The sequence below is a fragment of the Buceros rhinoceros genome, unplaced genomic scaffold (genome assembly GCF_000710305.1).
Source record: "Buceros rhinoceros silvestris isolate BGI_N320 unplaced genomic scaffold, ASM71030v1 scaffold28743, whole genome shotgun sequence".
Classification (NCBI taxonomy): Eukaryota; Metazoa; Chordata; class Aves; order Bucerotiformes; family Bucerotidae; genus Buceros; species Buceros rhinoceros.
Window position 1 is genome coordinate 13520 of NW_010402316.1, and position 19363 is coordinate 32882.

The following is a 19363-nucleotide window of genomic DNA, read 5'->3' on the forward strand; positions in this document are numbered from 1 at the left end:
TCCTGCTGAGCAGGAATAATAAAGACCTTGAAAATGTAGAACTCATGTTGCCAGGACTTTTCAACTAAAAAAATTATTTCTTTAGAAAAAAGTATGCAATATCATTGTACTTGAATTTGCCTAGGAATTGATTTTTAAGCTAAAGATGGGTGAGTGAGAATGCTTCTGAAGCTGGATTATGCCCGTGTAGGAATTTGTAGAGGTATAATATGCTTTAAAGCTGTTAAGTTTAACGGCTGTTGAGCTGCTGGTGCAGCATGATACAGAAATGGCATTAATGACGAACAGGACTGATACGAATGACATTAAAGTCATTAACACTGACTTTATGGTTGAAGTGCAGCATGGTCATTGGTGGATTTTGAGTCCCAGTGCAATTTCCTAATATGCTCATAGCTTTACCTATCATTAAAAAAAAAAACGCCCTGACTTTAGCTACTTGCGAACAGCTGTGTGCGCTTCCAGCTGAGTAGAAATGGTGCTTCACGATCAGTCATTCTCCCTGTTGAAGTTACTGTTTACAGAGCATGAAATGTGGTGCATCGCAGGGCAGAGGCTGACTTCCCTTCTCAGAAAACTAGAGATACATCGACTTCTTTGCTAGGTATCTTCTGTTAAAATTAGCTCAAAGACTGCTGAAACGTTGGCAGGCATCATGGCTAGCTGCCATTAGGCATTGGAGTCCGTTGTTTTGTCTGTGTAGCTTCCAGCACAAAAAAGGGAGAAGGGGCTGCAAAGGATAGCTTGATGCTGTCTGCGCTGAAAGTGGGGCTGTATGTCACAGAAGTGTAGTGTTCCAGTCAAATATATTGAGATTGTAATTAAACTTGAAGACTACAAAGTGTGCATGCTAAATTGATGGGTTCAGTGCTTGATTTTTTTAATTCGGACATTACTGTTGATGACTCCTGTTTCATGCCTGCTGTACCTTAAGCGATATTGAGTAGTCTGGCCTTCTGAAATAGCAAGATAGCACTAAATAGTCTCCTAGAGCGTTCATACGTGAATTATAAAGTCTTTGCAGTTGACCAGAACGTAGGTTTAAGGAAAAGAAAGGTGTGAACCTCATCATTTGCTTATGTATAGCTGAAAGTACCAGTTAGACCTGAGTCACTGGTGCGCTCGTCCTGCTTAGGATGTGTTTCCATTTGGAGGTGATCCAGTTTGTGTGTGTTGGTGAGTTTATTCTGAGACGAACTTTCCAGTGATACCTGTGGCAAGTTTGGAGGTTCAGACTGAAAGAGTGAGTAGATGGATCATTAGTAAAGACACGCTATTCCTGAGTAGCAAAAAGTTTCGTAGCTCTCAAACGCTTGTGCAAGCTGTTAGTCCACGGCAACTATCTTATTGGTAGGTTACTTGAACACGTACGTCACTCTTAACATATATGAAGTGTCGTGTTTTATAGGTGGAAAAAAGCCTTGCAGAGTTTGTCTGTTAGACCAAATAAAGGGGTTTCCCTAGAGGGCTACAACTTACCAGACACACTTTCTTCCCCTGCTGTTTGACCATTTTTCAGTGGACTAAATTAGGGGGCCTACTGTCTTGTCTCTTGTGTTTAAATAAAAAGCTTAGAATAATGTTGTGAATGGGTGGTTCTCCCCAGTTCTTTCCCTTCCTCGTTCAATTTTCATTTGTGAATAGTGGTCTGACTTTCACGCTTCTTCTTCTATAAGCTAGAAGTGTTTTGGAATTTTTAGATAATGTAGTGGGACCAGCACCGCCACCTTTCTCGTATGTTTTTTCTATCGTGAAAAAAATACTAACAAGTGCCTGGCTTGTTTGTAGCAAGCTACTAGCTTATTTTACTTACACTGCAAGGATGTTGAAGTCCACACGTATGTGAGTAGACCTAGGTCTCCAGTGGTGTTTGGCTGCACTGCTGTGCTGGAGATAAAGAGGAAGATTGATCTGAGGAAACTGTTCAACACACTGAAAGAATCAGGTGCAAAATCTGGTTGAAAAAAATTACAAACTTGAAAGTGTGCTTACATGTGGTCTTACTGCTTCCTGATCTTTTTATTGAGGTTGCTTTGAGCCCTTGTTCAGATGAGAACTGTGTTAGGCTGCTGTGGGCTGTACCTGCATGAGGATGCTTTTAGGGATGGCTCTGTCTTTACTATCTCTTCTCACTGTGTGGCTGCTTTTGGAATCATCATTCCTTGCCTGAGGAAAATATGGAAAAAAGTTGTAGAAAACCGGCTATTTCAGTTGTAGTCTAGGATGCATAATTTTCAGCTTTTAAAACAAAACCCGCCTTGGATGTCACCCGCGAAGGTGCTGGTGTCACGCAGCGCTGTTGAGCGCCAAGGGAGGTGTTGAAGGTGCCCGCTATAGTCTTTGCTCTCTGTTGCCATCTTGGGGTGAAGGCTGACAGAGGTTTTCCGGGTGGGTAAGAAGAACGGCGCTACAAATGTGTTCAGTAACAGGTTTTTTGAAGTACAGTAGGTGGTTCTGTTGACAGTTGCTTCTGTATTCAAAATATACATAATTCTGCTTTTCATGGTAATTCAGGAACTGAAATAGCTTCGGTCTTACCGGTTTTATCAGACAGTGCACTGAAGAGGATATCTATTTGGAAACCCTTCTAAAGACAGAATTAATATGTATGGGTCTGTGGGGGTTTTTTTTTAGTTTGTTTTTTAAAGAGGAGAAAGCGATACTGAAACTTATTTTTCTTCCTTCTTGGCAGGTTTTCTTCACCAGTGGAGTGTGAGAAATAGAGACTGAAGAAGATGAGTGAGCTGGAACAGTTACGGCAGGAGGCAGAGCAGCTGCGAAACCAAATCAGAGTAAGAATTGCTAATTGCTTTTTTTTCATTATAAAGTTCCTCCTTTAAAGGAATAAAGTGTAAAGATCACATCTATTACTTGCTCCTACTTAAGTTGTGCAGAGCTTAAAATATTTTCAGAATATTTGTTTACAAATCAGAAAAGTAAGCCATTGGCACAATCAAATACATTCATAGTATTTCTTGAACAAAATGTTTTATTTCCTGTTGAAGTTTGTTGTGTTTTGTTACTGGGGGCGGGGGGGGTGTCTCTGCAAATTTTTCATTTTGGATTTAAAAACAAACAAACAAAAGACCCAAACTCATAGAATCTTGGCACAACAGGTTGGGATTAAGGGGGTTAGAAAAGTTTGTTTCTGGGCTAAAAGTGACCCCTGTGCTGCCACCCTTGATTCACCTGCAGGTCAAAGTGTGGAGAAAACCTTCCGGGGGGCGGGGGATGTCATTACTACGAGCCCTGTTTATTTGCTGACTGTTGAATCTATTTTCTTTGAAACTGCGGAACCCCCCTGATACGTGCTAATAAACCAAGCATGAGCTGTCATGCCCAAAATCAGTTTACCAGCAATCTATTGCAACATGTCTGGCTATTTCAGTGATGCAGTTTCAGTAGAGAGAAAAGTACAAAGTTTAATAAGGATCTTCAAAGTCCATATATTCTTCATCAAAATTTCCTTTTCCTAAACATGAAACATTCATAGATCTTATTATATGGGAATACCTCCTTCGTAAACATTCCTATCAGCTCAGACTACCGGATCCTGGAGGATGTTCTGTGCACAGCGACTCTTTTTAGCCTGGCATCTGCTGGCAGCGGTCTGCTGCTTAGAGCAGAGGACGTTCAGCTGCTGATCAGCGTTAGCGATGCGGTAAACACCCTTCATGTGTTGGTGCTCCATGGCTGCTGCTTCAGGATCATCCTCTGCATCCCATCGCTTTCACTTAATGCACTGACAAAAGATGAGGCGGGGATCAGTCAGCGCTGTGGCACTGGGCACCCCTCTAGCAGCTCTCTAGAGGAATACAAATACAACTGAGTTTAAGATACTTAAACTTTAAGCTTTATTACAGCATTGCACAAGTAAAAATGACACATGATTTTTGATGTTCTTCCTCTGCCTGATGTCTAAAGACTTTCTCATTACATTACTTTGGGGTGAGCCAGTTAGTCCGAATTCAGTCTCTGGAGTCAGTCGGTCTGGTTTTGTGCAAAACAGGGTTGAAGAAAGTGATACCAGGCAAGTAAGAGCTGGACTGTGTGGCAGGAGCGTTTGCTTTTTTAAATTTTGGAGTATAAAAATCTGATTGGCCTGTTCTAGAGCTCCATTTGGAGCTCTAGGTCGATATAACATTTCCCTTGTAACTGTCACCCCGGTGTGTAACTGCACCTGTACAGATGTGGCTGAGTAACCCTGCCATCGCCACTGGAGCCTTTGGGCCCAGCGCTGGCCATTAGTGTTTGCCTCTTCAGATCCGAGTGCAGGGTTGTGTACCTTATGCTTCATTTTAACTTCAGCCTAACAGGCAGTTAACAGTTCTCTTGATGACTTAATATTCAGGGAACTTTCTGTCCAGATAATTCAGTTTTATGTTTCTGTAGGTGACTGTTTGTCTTGGTTATTAAATCATTGCACAGTTTTCTTTCTAAATAGGTGTTCTGTCTGGAATGGGTAGGAGGATCGATACAGGATCTAAACCCAAAATTTAAGTGTCTAGTGGGCTGGTAATTTTCAGGAATTGGTTTTGATGCTTTTTGACTCCTAAGAGGTGAGGTCACTAACAGCATTTGATGTTTTACATATAGCTAAGAGTTTGCTGTCTTACTTGTTCACAACTCTTGGGTTTTGCCTGATATTCTCTCAAACAATATAATCACTAAATCAGTGTTGTGCTTATAAGTGAGTCCCAGTTGAGATTGTACCCAGCAGCTTCCTAAAGCAGGATAAACTGTGATGCATAGCTGTCGGTTTCCCGACAGACTTTTTGTAGTCTGCAATGTTTTAGCTGTGCTCAATGATTTTTTTTTTTTTTTTTTTAACCATATCTAGGTGATGTGATGCTTTGGCCTCCCCATGCAGCTACTGCAGCTGTAGCTCTGTGCTTTATCCAGGCTATGCTGGAGGGATAGAATGAGACTGCACGAGGTTTTAGTGCGGGAAGTTTGAAACATTGGTGAGCAGTGAGCTGTTAGATAGCAGGATGGCACTAATTCAAAAAAATACATTCAGCTCAGGGAAAAATGAAATCTTAAGAGTGTGTGCTAGGAGGTTGGGGTGGTGTTGCTGCACATGGATCGAGTGGATAGGTTTTTCTCACAGATTCTGCATTGTCTACTGCATGAACTGTGAAAAATTTACAATTATATAGAGGAGCTGTTGATTTTGTTACAATAATGTATGTGTAGAAATGACAGTTAATACATGAGGATGAAATAGCAGGTAGAAACTTTGCTTTTCCTGCACCTTTGCCAGTCATATGGCAAGCATTAGGCAGCCTCAAGTCTAGGTGGCTAATAGCTTTCATTAAGAAAAATCGCTTTGTTTCGTTCCGACTGCATTTCAGAATGCATTTTATGTTGAACATCTTCGAGTGTTTCTGTAAACAGAACAAAGCTGTTTAAAATCCAGTGTGTTTCTTCCTGTGGATGGAATAAGCCCTGAGTGCTAGGGGATTTGCTGCTCTGGTATTTTAAACCCCTCCTGATTCCAGACGTCAACATTTTATAAATATTTCTACAGTACAGACATTTTAAAAATAAGTTGAGATGACTTAATCCACTCTCAGGCTTGCTTTCTGGGAGGAAAGCTATAAAGGGTAGTCAAAATAAACATGCACTGAGAAAGTTGTTAAAGTTGCAATGTCAAGTAACTCTCAAGCAAGGGCTTGAAAAATTAAGATCCTAGTCTGAATGTGGCAATGCAGTTCCAAAATGTGTGAGTAGATGTTTCCTCTCCTGCTCTCAAAGAGGAGACTGTGTTAGTGTTCAGATGAAAGCCTTTCTGGGGTGAGGGGACACACAAGTCAGTGATGAGGGCGGCTGTCCTTCGGTTGTGGGATGCCTTCGTTGGTTACAGAAGTGGGAAGGTACTTAGAGAAACTGCAGGGATTTAGAGAGGGTCTTGTGGCTGCTCCTTCAGTGCTGCCGTGGATAACCGTGTCTTTAACTTGTGCTGCGGAGTTTCTGTCTAGCTTTAAGCCGTGCCTCTCAGAAGCGGTTGCTGACTGTGAGCCTGTTTTTGTTTTTCGGAGACGGGAGCCTGAGTGGTGGGAACACAGTGCAATCTAACTGAAACCAGGTTTTGCAAAACGGGAGTGTTGCAAAGTAGGCTCGGTGGTGCTTGTCTGTGTCAGGTGTCCTCTCTGTTACTCTGACTGTACAATCAAAAGTGAAGCCTGTTTTCTAGGTAGGGTTGAGCAAGAAGCATAATGTCGTATGCCCATAGAGTCTGAAATAATGAAAAAAGACGAAGTATCTGTATGGAGACCTGAGCACCATCCATCCCGTGAAATGAATGAGGGTGTTCGTTGACTATTTTTTTTTTTCCTTCCTTTTGTAGCTCAAGCCTTGCTACGCCTGCTGTCTGTCCTGCTCCCCAGAGCCCGTTCGTTCTCATCCCGCCTCTCATAAGCCGCAGCGTGACACCTGCGATGCTGAGGGGTCAATGCACACACCTCGCCCAGCACAAAGCTTGCTGATCACGGATAATGTGGTTGCTTTTTCAGGTGGATTGGTCCTTGGTGCTCAGCACAGCCACCCCAGGGAAGGAATACAGGGAGGAGGGTAGGCCACGGTGCTCCAGCATGGCTCCAAAGGCTTTGAATCCCATCTCCGGTAGAAAGGGAGATTCAAAGGTTACCGGGCCATGGCCCTTCCTAAGTCCCTCCTCTACCCCCGGTAGTGTGTGCCAGTGCTTTAGATTCCCTGGACAGTGAAACATCAGTGTGACAGAAGGCGTATTAGCATGTCAGCTGTTGTTGGCTTGTGGTCTTTTGAGTGTGGTGAAGTCTAGCTTAGAAGTTCCTTTTCCTTTTAGACACTTCCACACGATGTTCTGTGTTGCCGTCTCGATTCAAATTGTTCCATTCTTTTGTTTCAGGATGCAAGGAAAGCATGTAGTGACACAACTCTTGCTCAGGTATGTTCTTGATTCTGGGTATGGGCTGTTACTTGATGTAACAAAAAAAAAAATCCCTACAATTTGACTATAAAACTTCCTGTTTAGTAACTGAAAGAATAACGTGCAAAAAGCCTTTGGAACTGTACTGTGTATTTATAGTTATATAAAACAACCCCACCAAAAACCCAAACAAATACACAAAGCAGCAAAAAAACCCCACCATTTTAATGGGTCCTGTTCCATCTTACCTTTTCAATAGAGTGTGTTTATTGTGTTTAGTATATTTAGAAAGACTTAAATAAATGTCTTTTTAGCTGTGTTTTGGTATCAGAGGTGTTTTGCATTTCAAGTTCTGCCAGGCTTTAAAAAGTAACAGTTCAGTAAATGTTGGAGGATTTTCTTCCACTGCTTTTAAGTGAAAACTTTCAGATTCGGTAATCTGAAATAGCCTCAGTGTTACCTGGTAGTATTTAAAACCCCAACTTTCGGATACAGCCATTGCGATGTGTGTTAGTGTGTCCTCTGTAAAATGTTTTCCCTGGTGTTGCATAGATTTAATCCTGGGTTGTACACTCGTATCTTTTTTTTTTCTATGCTGCATGCCAAGATAGATTATTTTCTATGAAAGTTTGAATATATTTAGTTATCTTGGATATTAAAAATAGTTCTCAGTATCTCAGGGGTTTGTTTTATTTTTAGATCACAACAAGCCTGGACTCAGTGGGTCGAATTCAGATGCGAACAAGGCGTACGCTTAGAGGTCACTTAGCCAAGATCTATGCTATGCACTGGGGATCTGACTCAAGGTTTGTATGAGAGACTCTCAAAGCTGCAGTTCAAGGGTAGAAATCAGATTGTCGACTTCAGAATTAATACCAGGTGTGGTGCAGGGGATCCCAGACCATGACTGCGGTGGGGTTTTTTTGTCTTCAGTTACAGTTTGCCTTGTTAAACCGGGTGAGGATTGCAGAGCGGTGGTAGAGGAGCTGTGGCTGCAGAGAGAGGCGCTCCCCCCGTTCTTACCACAGACCATTTGCCTTTTCCTTCTTTTGGCTTTAACTGAGTTCTTCGAGTCTCTTTAAGCAGGGAAGGAAGGGTTTGTGGTGAGGTGTATTTTCGGAATGGTGGACATTGTATTTTCCAAGATACTGAATAATTATGTAACTTCTGGGATAACACAGATTTAAACACTTCACAAAAATGTTTTTTTTATTGAAGAAAAGATCCCTTGGTACATAGCAGGAAAAGTTCCTTAGCTTCTAAGAAGGAGTTTTGTTATGCTGCCTTTATAGCAACCGATGGCCAGGCTTAACAGTGTCTCGTGGTCTGCTCTGCCTTTTAGTCCATAAAGAAACGCAGCTAGAATCTGCTCTCAAAATAAGATTAATTTCCCCCCATGTTACTTTTGTTCCGTTAAAATGTGAATATATATGGAAAATAAAAGCAGCTGTGGAGAGAGTTCGTAAAACGCATTTTCAGTAAGTTGTTTGGTTTTGTCTATTGTTAATCATGAGTCCTTGTGGACATGCGATTTCTTTGGTCAGGTAATATGTAGGTCTTGGTAGATCTTTTTTTTCCCAACAAATGTACTCCCCACCCCCTGCTCTCTCTCCCCCCCCCTCCAAAAAAAAGAGAGGGTAATAAATAAATAAATTTCTGAATCGCTTGGTACTCATGCATGACGTATGTCTATTTTGAGATTTTGTGTTTGTTTTATATTAACATTTTATTTTGTGTTTCTATTTAGGCTACTAGTCAGTGCTTCTCAAGATGGAAAATTAATTATTTGGGATAGTTATACAACAAATAAGGTAGAGTTATTTATAATCCATATCAATAATGCATGTGTAGTTTGTGTGTTTGAGGGGGCTTGTGTCTGTCTTTTTTTTTATGGTTGCAAGGCAGAAATGAGAAGAAACACTCTTCTTCTCGTTCAGATGTAATCTTTTTTTTCCCCACAACCAGCTGATCAGCTAGTGCTGGGTGTGTCTCAGAGGTAATGGTTCTAGGAAATCTCTAACGGTTTGACTCTAATTTGCTAGTACAGAGCTATTGCTCTGCCCATGTGGTGTTGCTTCTGAAAATAATTTGGATTTACATCGTAGAAATACACAACCTCAGAATTTAGGAGAGTGCTTTGCTTTGAGAGCAGGGAAAGGAGGGAGGGGGGAAAGCCAGAAAAACCTGCTGAATGAGAAGAGCTTAGGTAGAGCGTGGAGTGGTGATCTGCTGCTGTAAACTGTCCTGTCTCCATGGGTGTAACCATCCCTTTTTATAACCTGTAGCTCACAGATGCAGAAGAGTTGGACACAGAAATCTTAAGTACAATAAACAAATGCTGTAAACGTGTAAGTGTAGAATAGCTTTGCTATTAAATAATGTGGTGCTGAAGTTCTGTAATCCACCCTGGAGACCACTGGTATGTTCATCCTCATATGTAGGGGTGTGTAAATACGTGATGGGTTGTAAAACAGTGTAAAATCAAAATACTGGAACTCGTAGTGCACGATCCACTTGGTGTATTTAATCTGCTGTAATTCAGTATGCGTATGAATGACCTCAGTGAGCAATGAAAGCCGTCAGCGACGTAGCGCTCACGAGCTCTGTCTTTCTGAAGATGCACGCCATTCCCTTGAGATCCTCCTGGGTGATGACCTGCGCGTACGCACCCTCTGGAAACTACGTGGCCTGTGGAGGACTGGACAACATCTGCTCCATATACAACTTAAAAACCAGAGAAGGCAACGTGAGAGTGAGCCGGGAGCTGCCAGGCCATACAGGTCAGCCATCTTCCTGCCTCAGCTTCGCGTGTTTATTGCACCAAAGGAAACAGTCTCGCTTGGAGGTGGATTGGGAACCGTGAAATAGTTTTGTGGGTTAGACTAGTTGGGAGAGAAATTTAATCACTGCTCTTGGATCTTAAACTGCAGTTATTACTCCTGGCTTTGAAACTAATGCCACCGCTTTGGTTTTAGGATACTTGTCCTGTTGTCGCTTTCTAGATGACAACCAAATTGTCACTAGCTCAGGAGACACCACTTGGTGAGTGTTTTGAGCTCTGCTGGGCTGGTTTGGGTTTTTTGTTGGGTTTTTTTTTTCCTTTTCCATCTTTTTTTTTTTCCTCTTTTCACTACCTTAATTTGTGTTCAAAGCTCAGACTCTCCAATAACCACCTGTGCTGTGCTAATGTTGTCACTTTATCCACAGCGCTCTGTGGGATATTGAAACTGGTCAGCAGACCACCACATTCACTGGGCATACTGGCGATGTGATGAGTCTCTCTCTAAGTCCAGATATGAGGACTTTTGTTTCGGGTGCCTGTGATGCCTCCTCGAAGCTTTGGGATATCCGAGATGGAATGTGCAGGCAGTCGTTCACAGGGCACGTGTCAGATATCAACGCGGTTTGTGTAAGTCACCGTCTGTATTTCCACACGGGCAGAAAGGGGGAAGAGAAAAGCCGCAGCTGCATGAGTTCCCTTGATGTAAAATCCATTGCAGCTTTGGGGTGGAGGCTGTTAAACTGTATGTAAGGAAGATTGTCTAATAACTTACATTCTCGTTTATACCTGAATTATTATTGCCGTTATCTCTGCGGCATTGCCGTGTTCCTGGAATAGTTTCGCTATGGTTTTGTTCAATAGCTGAGTCCTTACCTTTTTTAAGAAGCAAGGAATGGAGGAGGGAAACTTCCTGCAGTCTGGCAGTGTGTTTAAAAACTGAAAATTGTAGATAAACGCAATATGCTGAGAGGGAGCAAAACAGCCAAGCATCCTCATCTTCAAGTTTTTTGTTGAACAAAAGTGTACTTTATATTTTTTGCTGAAAAGAGTTTTGAGTGAACTATTCTGGAAGACAAAGTTAAAATCAGGACTTGTGTTGAATATTCATCCCAGGAATCAGTTTGTAATATTTATAAACTGGATTATATTTCCTTTCTGTCACAGTAACACTATGTTCTGATCTGCAAGATACAAGCCCTGATAAATAGGGAATGAAATCTAAGTCTAAGCTGCATCTGTTTTTGATAAACATGAAAAATTACGAAGGCTGAGAAAATACCAGAAGCATGACCAGTAGAAAAATGCAGTTCCTATACTTAGACCTGAGTCCTGAGATGTGCTGAGCCCTTCTCATTCCCGTTTCAATCAGTATGGCCGTGGTAAGAATGACTGGAGTAGATTTTTTTGGAAATTGAATTGCATGCCGCAATCTTCTCTGCTGGCTGAGCCAGCCTGGCTGACCAGCTCCAGATGGAACATGGCGTACAGCTTCGCCCAGGTCTCCCTGGCCGACAGCCAGGTGATGTTTTTGAAATAATGCATGGACAGTCTCTCTTCCTGGTGTCAAACTCCTGTCTTTTAATTAAAACTTCCAGTTTTTCCCTAATGGACACGCATTTGCCACTGGATCTGATGATGCCACTTGCCGACTCTTCGACCTCCGTGCTGATCAGGAATTAATGATGTATTCGCACGACAACATCATCTGTGGGATCACTTCTGTCGCCTTCTCTAAAAGCGGCCGCCTCTTGCTAGCAGGTTACGATGACTTCAACTGCAACGTGTGGGATACTCTGAAAGGAGAGCGAGCAGGTGAGTGCAGCAGACAAGCTGAGGCTTTCTGTTTCCTTAGCAGAAGGTGGAGGTTCAAAATCCACGTGAAATGCAGAGCCAGTTCATTGCCAATGCTACTGCTGATGGCATGCATCGCCTGCCGCCTTTTAGCGCTGTTTCCTTTTGGAATGACATCTTTGTGTCTTACTGTCTTCACTTACATCTCCCAGTTGTTCCGTTGCATTACAGGTTCACCTCTGTGATGGGTGGAGTAAATGCTCCAGCCAGTTACATCAATGTTCTTGGGTGTTGGCCATTATCTGTCTGTGTGCTGGAAGATTCCAGCTCTTGGGGCTAAGGAGCAGCCTCCACAATTACATTACATCTACAGAAAATCTTTCACTGGAGAGTGTGAAGCCAAGTAATACAAAATTATACATTTGCATTCAGCTTTGCACCCATCAGAGGAAGTACTCTGGTGGTAGGAAGTTACAGCAGTCTTTTTGCTTTGGAGACTGTAATTTCCCGCTGTTGGGAGCGAGGGGAAGTGGACAGTCCTTGAATGAGTTACTGCTGTCAGGATCGACATGGCATGTTGATAACAGAGCTCTGTCTTTCTCACTTCACTCAGTAGTGTAAACCATGAGGCCTGGCTGAGTTCTGGTTGGACCTCGATTCTGCTGTTTAGACTCGAAAATAGATCCTTTTTCTTATGGGACATGGACAGGCTGAGTTTTAATAGACCTTGGGAGAGCAGATGAGTGCAACAGTGGGTAGAAGGAAAGCAAAACCAAAGTGTGAAGGGCCACAGGGCAGTGCTGCTTCTCTGACAGTCTGACACAGCATGTGGGGGATTTGTAACCCTTAGGCTCTGCCAAACATGGGACACTCAAGGTAGTTCCTGTATCCAGGGTGTTGTCAGAAGACATCACGTTGGCTCTTTGGAAGAACTCAGTGGCTGAAATTCTGGAGGGAATTGTTGAAAACAGGGAAAACCGGTAGAAAACCTCATTAGGGACGAGGAGGTCTTGGGGGCAGAAGGAAGGAGCAGTTGTTAGGAGCAGTGAGAAACATGGAGGCATGAAACAGGCGATGCATGTACTGTGTGTATGTATTTTTTTAAACACCTCACTGTGGAGTTTCTTGATGTGGCTGTTGTGATGTACAGAGCTCTTCAGCGTAAAGGCAAAAAGGAGGAGGATCAGGTCGTGCATTACATCTTGTTGAGTAAATTTGCAGACTTCCCCGGGAGAGCTGAGTAACCGCTGAAGTCCTCGACATGCTGTGAATTAACTTCTGTCACTTCTTCTTTTCCAGGTGTCCTTGCTGGCCATGACAACCGCGTCAGCTGTTTAGGTGTCACTGATGATGGCATGGCTGTAGCTACAGGGTCTTGGGACAGTTTTCTCAGAATCTGGAATTAACTGGGAGCCAAACATGTACATTCTCCATTTGAGATCTGGAGAGATCAATGCTGCAGCCTATAGCTGTGAAATAACATTTCTACCTTGTATTTGCAGGTGAAGATTTTCTATTCACTGATTATTACACAAAAAGGCTTTCTGTAAACTAGGAAAAAAAACCAAGTGAAGAAACAGGGGAGGGGGGAAGAAATCACTGACTTTTTAAAAGGGGCCAGCACACATAATCATGGTGACCGACAAACTAAGAGCCAGTCTTTTCGGTTTTGGTGGTTTGGTTAGATTGTCCTTGAAGGGTTCTCGCTTGTGCTCAGTCTGCTAATCCTGTACTTTTTTTTTGTACATAACAGAATATACACATTATAGCAGCCAATCATGTAACATTTGTCGGTATGTAAAGAAATCTGTGCGTTTTTTAAGGAACAACATTTATAGCTTTGCTTTTAACCCGAGATGTCACTTCTGAGTTTTGTAGTGGACAAACTAGTTGCTGTTTCAAATGCTTTGTGAATTTACTGTAGATAAAGTGAAGCCAATGGTATGTGTGTGTTTTTTATAATGGAAGGCATTTTAATTTTTTTTTTTTTAAAAGGCCCTGGAGACTCCCAGTTAATACCTATCGCCTTACTCACTTCTTGACCTGCTTGCCTATTTTTAGTCATGGGGGTTCTTCCTTCAGCCAGTGGGTCCTGGTTCATCCATTGGCAGTCACGGCCTCCAAACACCAAGGAGTTAAGGCCAGGCAGACTTGCAACAACAGCAGAAATAATAAAAAAATAAAATAAACATTTAAAAAAGCTGGTTCCAGCAGTATTAGCTTCCTTACTGCAGCTTTTCGCATCAGTTGCTCCGCGCAGTCCTTGGTGCGGAAGCCCAGCGCCCTGCATCGCTGCCGTTCAGTGGCTGAGCGCTTTCCTCCTGCCAGTTCAGCCCTATGAAGCGAGGTCGTTCTGGCCTGTCGCAGCCTCCAGCTGATCTGCACTAACAGAGTGCTGTGGCGTGATGCTGGTGCGCAGAAAGCAGCGGCTTTGCAGAGCTGGCTTCGTTACCACCATCAGCTCAAATTCGGGAGGACTTTTTGCTGAGATTCTGCAGTACCATTTAGAAGTAGAGTTACGGGCCTGCGCTCCCCTCCAAGCTGGGGGCTGCCCTAGCACTGCACAGCCCCAAGCGCTTGTTCTCAGTCCTGCGCAGTGCGAATTGGAAAAGGAATTGTCACATACGGTGAACTGGACAACCTGACTTACCTGTGTGACCCGTGAAAACTTCCCACTACAGCCTGAGTGTGTTCTCCCGGGGTCACAGTGGTCTGTCCCACGGTGGCTTAGTAGATGCTCGTTGTTCTGCAGCTCTGTCACTGTAAATAGCCACTTCGTCTCCTCTGGTTTTGATGGCAGTGCTCATAAAGGGTAGGGTCTGATCGAGGTCAGCTGAGTACAGGAGAATAGAGTGACTGATGCCCGCGTGAAACTACCGGGGAACATGGCTTGACTCCTTGGTGCCTGGCAGCTGCCTGTGTTTGCAGTGGGGATTCGGAACGCTGGTGTTTTCAGAAAGGGGAATTAAGTCTATTGGCTTCTCTCAAGTGACTTATTTTAAAGATATGTGAATTTTAAATCATCGGGTTGGAAGACAGTGTTAATCTGGGTATCTCTGGGTCAGGGAGTAAACACAAGTGCCCGGTATCTTGTAATACATCAAGCCAGACTTGTGGCTGCGCTGACTATTTGTCAAGTCTCTGACGTTTGTAATCCTGAATTTCAGTCCTTCCAGACTGTGCCTGTGCAACTGCCATGTCTGTAGTGATGATGGTGCCAGTAAATGGGCCGGTCAATCACAGTAAATTCACTTTTAAACAGGGGAAAAGGTGCCTCTTGTGCTGGAGAAGTGTACCTTGACAGATAGCAGACTGCGGCGTAGGACCAAAATCCCCCTGTATTGTATGTCGCGGGGAATTCCTCAGCGTTTCGCGGTATGATCTGCCCGCATTCACAGAACTGTGAGGGAATTGTTGTTACTCTCTGAAGTGAGCAGCTCTTTGGGATCTTGCAGGCGTGGTTTATTTTTCAGTGGTGCACTTCATTTTTTTTTTTTAAACTCACAGCTGCCTTGATTGAATCATTCTGGAAATTTGTTACTAAGGAATTTTAAGAGAAGATTCTTTTTCTAAAAACACAGAAGGGTGTTTTGAACCAATTTCCTAGTCTCAACACCTTTGCGAAGGCAGGTGCCATTTGTACATTCTGGTATTAAAACTAGTTTCTACTTGCGAAACTCCAAAAAGAATTTTACAAATGTATATAACTTTTCATAGATGTTCAGGTAGAGTGTAAACATGGTCGTGGCTCATACGGGGGTTACTGCAAACAGTGTCACTGTCCAACGGGCAGTTGTCTGTTGGGTTCAGCGGCTTCACAATACAGCACAAGGAATGATAGCTGCCTGCTGATGAAGATTCGAGAGCATGGTACAAATAGCTGCCAGGTGTTGCCGCTGGGGTCACCTGTGTTTGTAGGGCTGCAGGTCCTGATGTGCTCCTGCCTTGGGGCAGAAGGAGGCCTGGAGGAAGCCTGAGCGCGACCGGGGAAACAGGATCCGATGCTCCTGGGAGATCGTAGGACGCTTGTGACGATTTCTGCCAAGGTGACGTTTGCTGATTAATTACTGTCCTGGATAGAGTTCAGATTTTCATCTTTAAAGCCTACAGAATCTTCTGTAACACACTGTTCTATGAGGCCACATACTGCACTTGCACACGCTGTGGAACTGCCTTTAAAGGTCTGTCAGTGACCTTCTGAGAGACACACTTCACTAAAACGGATGTGGTTTTAGTGGTGAAAGCTCCAACTCCTCCTAAGACGAGGATGGTAGTGAAATTCATAGGTTTTACTTAAAAGGTTTTATTCTTGGCATTGAGTCTTGAGATGAGCGGTGTGGGTTCATGCATGCTCAAGGGTGCAGCTTGGGTGACTGCTCACTGTGCACCACCGTGGCACACGTGCTGTACAGCAGATTCTGTGGCACGAGCGGGCACACCTTAACCTGCCTTTCGAAGTTTGTTGCCAAACAACTCCATCATTCTCTGAACTTGTGCAGTTACAGGAACGCTGTAATGAAGAATGCTGTGCCAAAACGGTGGCGAGGTGACTCTTCCCCAGCCTCTCTTCCGAAAAGTCACTCGGTTGTGGCTGGGAAGCTGGGACTGTGTGCTTTGTGTAACAAGATTTATGTTGTTCAGGTACAGTCTTCGTCAGCATTTTCTAACGTTGGTTTAACTTTGCAATAGCGAATATTGATCAGGCAAGCGCCCAACCTGGGCTTGTTCCCATGTAGACGTAGCCGACCGTTTATCGGCAGAGATACGGGTTGATTCTGGAACCAGAGCGCTGCTGCGTGGCATCGTGCTGACGCGTACTCACCTACTCCAGTACCGTGCGCCTGTTTCCACCTGTCTCCAGACCTTTTTTGTCCCCAAGGCCACTATCCTCTGCCTCGCAGAACTGATAGTTCACTGTATCGACAACAGTATCTGCCGTTTGACACGGAACACGGATTCACTGGGCTTTCCTGCTGCTGGAGGAGAGGGCCTGAGCTGGCCTTGGCGAAGTGGCTGTAACAGCCGGTCCTGGTGTGCTTACTGTGCTGCATGGGGTGGAGATAGTTAACTCTTCTTTAGTTCAGTTCGTGCTTGTCCCACAATGAAGTTCACGTTACTTTCAGGTGGAATGCAAACATTGTGAAAACATTCCAAGAGTGCTCAGTCTCTCCTCGCTGAGGAGGCTGTCACCTCCACTAGGTTTAGTGCTGTGCTTTGAGATGTTGGTGAGAGTATCGGCTAATTCAGCTAGTTGGTATAAATGGTTGTGTAGCAGAATGACTGATTTTTGAGATAGCATTTCCTGTACAAGTAATTAAGCATGGGTTGATGGTGCACTTTGTATACCGTAACCTGGCGTGCATGCTGGTAAACTACTTCCTACTCTTCAGAGGCACCACGAGCCTTTTTATCCAGTTGCTGGTGATGTAAAATACATGCAGGATGTTAATGCAGTGTTGTTATGGTAAATGTGTGAACAGTGTTACTAATCGATATAACTGATAACAGATACATGTGCCTGACATTCTTATACCACACAGTATGTTTAGGTTTTAACTAATATGGACTTCGGTGGAATAGTCTTAGATATTTCAAGCCTTTGTTTTACTTACGCAATGGTGCTCTATTTGTGTTTTTTCTCCTTTTTTTTTTTCTTTTTACAAATAAAAGCATCTGAACACTTGTAGTACATATTACATCCAAAGGAGTCCAAAACAAAATGTTTCTCAACATGCTTGATTTTAATTTGCTTTTGGTTTCCCTCATTCTCATCAGCTAGGGGTTTTCATTTTTGGTTTTTTTTTTTTTAAGTTGTTGCTGACTACTTTGGAAAACTTCGGTAACGTTACCAAGTATGAAGTGATTCTGCACTGCCTTTGGATTGTGTATGTATTCAGAAACAGTCTTAAAGCTTTTATTTAAGCTATTAAAAAAAAAAATCCAGGGACTCATGCCCTTTGTTCTTTAACAGTGCTGTTGTAAAAAGACTTCCCTGTGAAAAAAAAAAAATCACTTGCTATGAACTCTGTTTATAGCTTTTTTTTTCCATGATGGATCTTTTTCTTTGTATTTGTACAGTGGCTCAGTGGAAGATGTTGCCATGAGTTGATATTGTAACCAATAAACAAGTGCTTTTAACCAGACTGTGTCACTGCAGCTGTTTAATTAGAGCTGCACTAACGAGCTTCCCCCTGTCCCCAAGATCAAGATTCTTCCTGTGACACTGGAACACCCCAGACTGGAGATAGACCTGGTTTTAGCCCACTCCTTCATTCATGGTCTTGCCTGAATTCCTGTTGGACAGTGCCCTGCTCCCTTAAGGGGCAGACACCATCCCATTGTTCCTTTCTCAAGGCTCAGTGTTGTTTTCTCTGACCCCACCACACCAAACTGCTCTGCACTGCTGTACAGGGCCCCCGGCTGCTGCAGGAAGCAGCTGCTGCGGTCAGCCTCAGTGGTCACATCTATATGCGAAAGAGCTGCCAAAGAACTTAACAGAGCAGAGGGGTAGTAATTTTTTAATAAATAACTGCAGAACACATGCACGTCAAGCGCTACCTTGATACAACGTCCATAAAACTGCTCCCGAAGAAGAGCATTAACACACAGCTGTAACCTCATGCACAAGAAGGCTGGGCTCTTCCTCAGTTCTGTATTTCACAGTTTCCCCCAGAAACCATTGGGACTCCTCACACATGCTGCTGACAGTAGGTCCAAGGGAGCCAGGCTCATGTTCACACAGAAACAAACACCAGATTACACTGTGGTGAAAACAGTGTTCTAATAGTTAACCACCTCTGGCACTAGATTTTAGATCTGTTTCCTTTTAAGATGATAGCCCTTTTTTACTGGAAAGCAGCAGATCCCCACAGCTTCAAGTTGAATATTTCATTTAGTCACGTTAACACTTAATAAAAATATATAAATACTCTGAAAAGGCTTTCTCTTAAAATAAGTTATTGTTTAAAAAGTGTAGTTAGAAAAAAAGTAGGTGTTAAATGATTGCAGATGGCAACAGCAAAAATTTTTTGTTGTTGTTGTTGTTGAAAAAGAGGCTTTGCAGTGCTGGAGGCAAGCACAGGTAACTACTCCCCCACACCTGCCTTTAGCTCTCACCCAGGAGAGAACTGGGCTATGGCAGAACCCAGGGGCTGCTCAGGATACTGCACCAGCATGACCTGTCAAACCAGCCACAGGAGCTCAGGCTCAAGCCTTGACACCCAAAGTCCTCGCCCAGCACCCTGCCACGAGAGAGCAGACCCTCCGCTGGGCCCAGTCCCCTGTGCCAGTGGGTGGCAGGGACACACCTGCAGCTCACCTGAACATGGGTTTTTTCCTCTCATGAGCAAATGACCATTTCAGCACCCGACCAACTGCAGAAATAGGTTTATTTTTATTTTAAGTGTATCAGTGCCATCTTCTCTAAACATGGTAGCCAGAGGGGAGACTAGAGCCTACTGCTCTCCATCAGGGACTGCTCTGCAGCTGGCTGCCATCCTTCACTGCCCTCTGAGGACAAGCCACTGCTGCCCAACACAACTCCACCTGCTTTCAAAACCAGCCAGGAGCCCTTTCCCCATGCTAGAGTTTGTCTTGCCATTCCCTGAACAAACACACCCACACCTGGAAGAGCAACGTCCTCCCTCCCCGCTAAGCCCAGGCAGCAGTAACTGTCATGAGCTCTCTCCCTCCATAAGCTCCTGGATACCAGGAAGCACGAGTGGCCCCTGCTCAATACTAATGAAAACCGATGAGGATTTGGGTTTTTATTGTCAAGTGCCCAAAGAAATTTAGTGTTTAAAGGTCATTTTTATCCCAAAATCGGCAAAACAAACATAACGGTACCCCGGCTCTTCCGTTTGGTTCACCATCAGAAGCCG

At 43.6% G+C, this 19363-nt stretch overlaps 1 protein-coding gene across 2 annotated transcripts; it reads left to right on the forward strand.

Annotated features, from left to right (window-relative positions):
* Positions 1–2688: 2688 nt before the first annotated feature.
* Positions 2689–13133, forward strand: LOC104490336 (guanine nucleotide-binding protein subunit beta-4). Of its 2 annotated transcripts, XM_010132606.1 has the most exons (9): positions 2689–2792; positions 6890–6928; positions 7610–7716; positions 8658–8721; positions 9528–9690; positions 9886–9952; positions 10118–10319; positions 11288–11504; positions 12783–13133. In XM_010132606.1, the coding sequence occupies exons 1-9, from the start codon at positions 2736–2738 to the stop codon at positions 12887–12889; spliced, it is 1023 nt and encodes a 340-aa protein (XP_010130908.1). In that variant the 5' UTR covers positions 2689–2735; the 3' UTR covers positions 12890–13133. The 2 variants fall into 2 exon arrangements, with proteins under 2 accessions (XP_010130908.1, XP_010130909.1); XM_010132607.1 differs by lacking the exon at positions 6890–6928 and having other exon boundaries at positions 2736–2792.
* The last annotated feature ends 6230 nt before the right edge of the window (positions 13134–19363 follow it).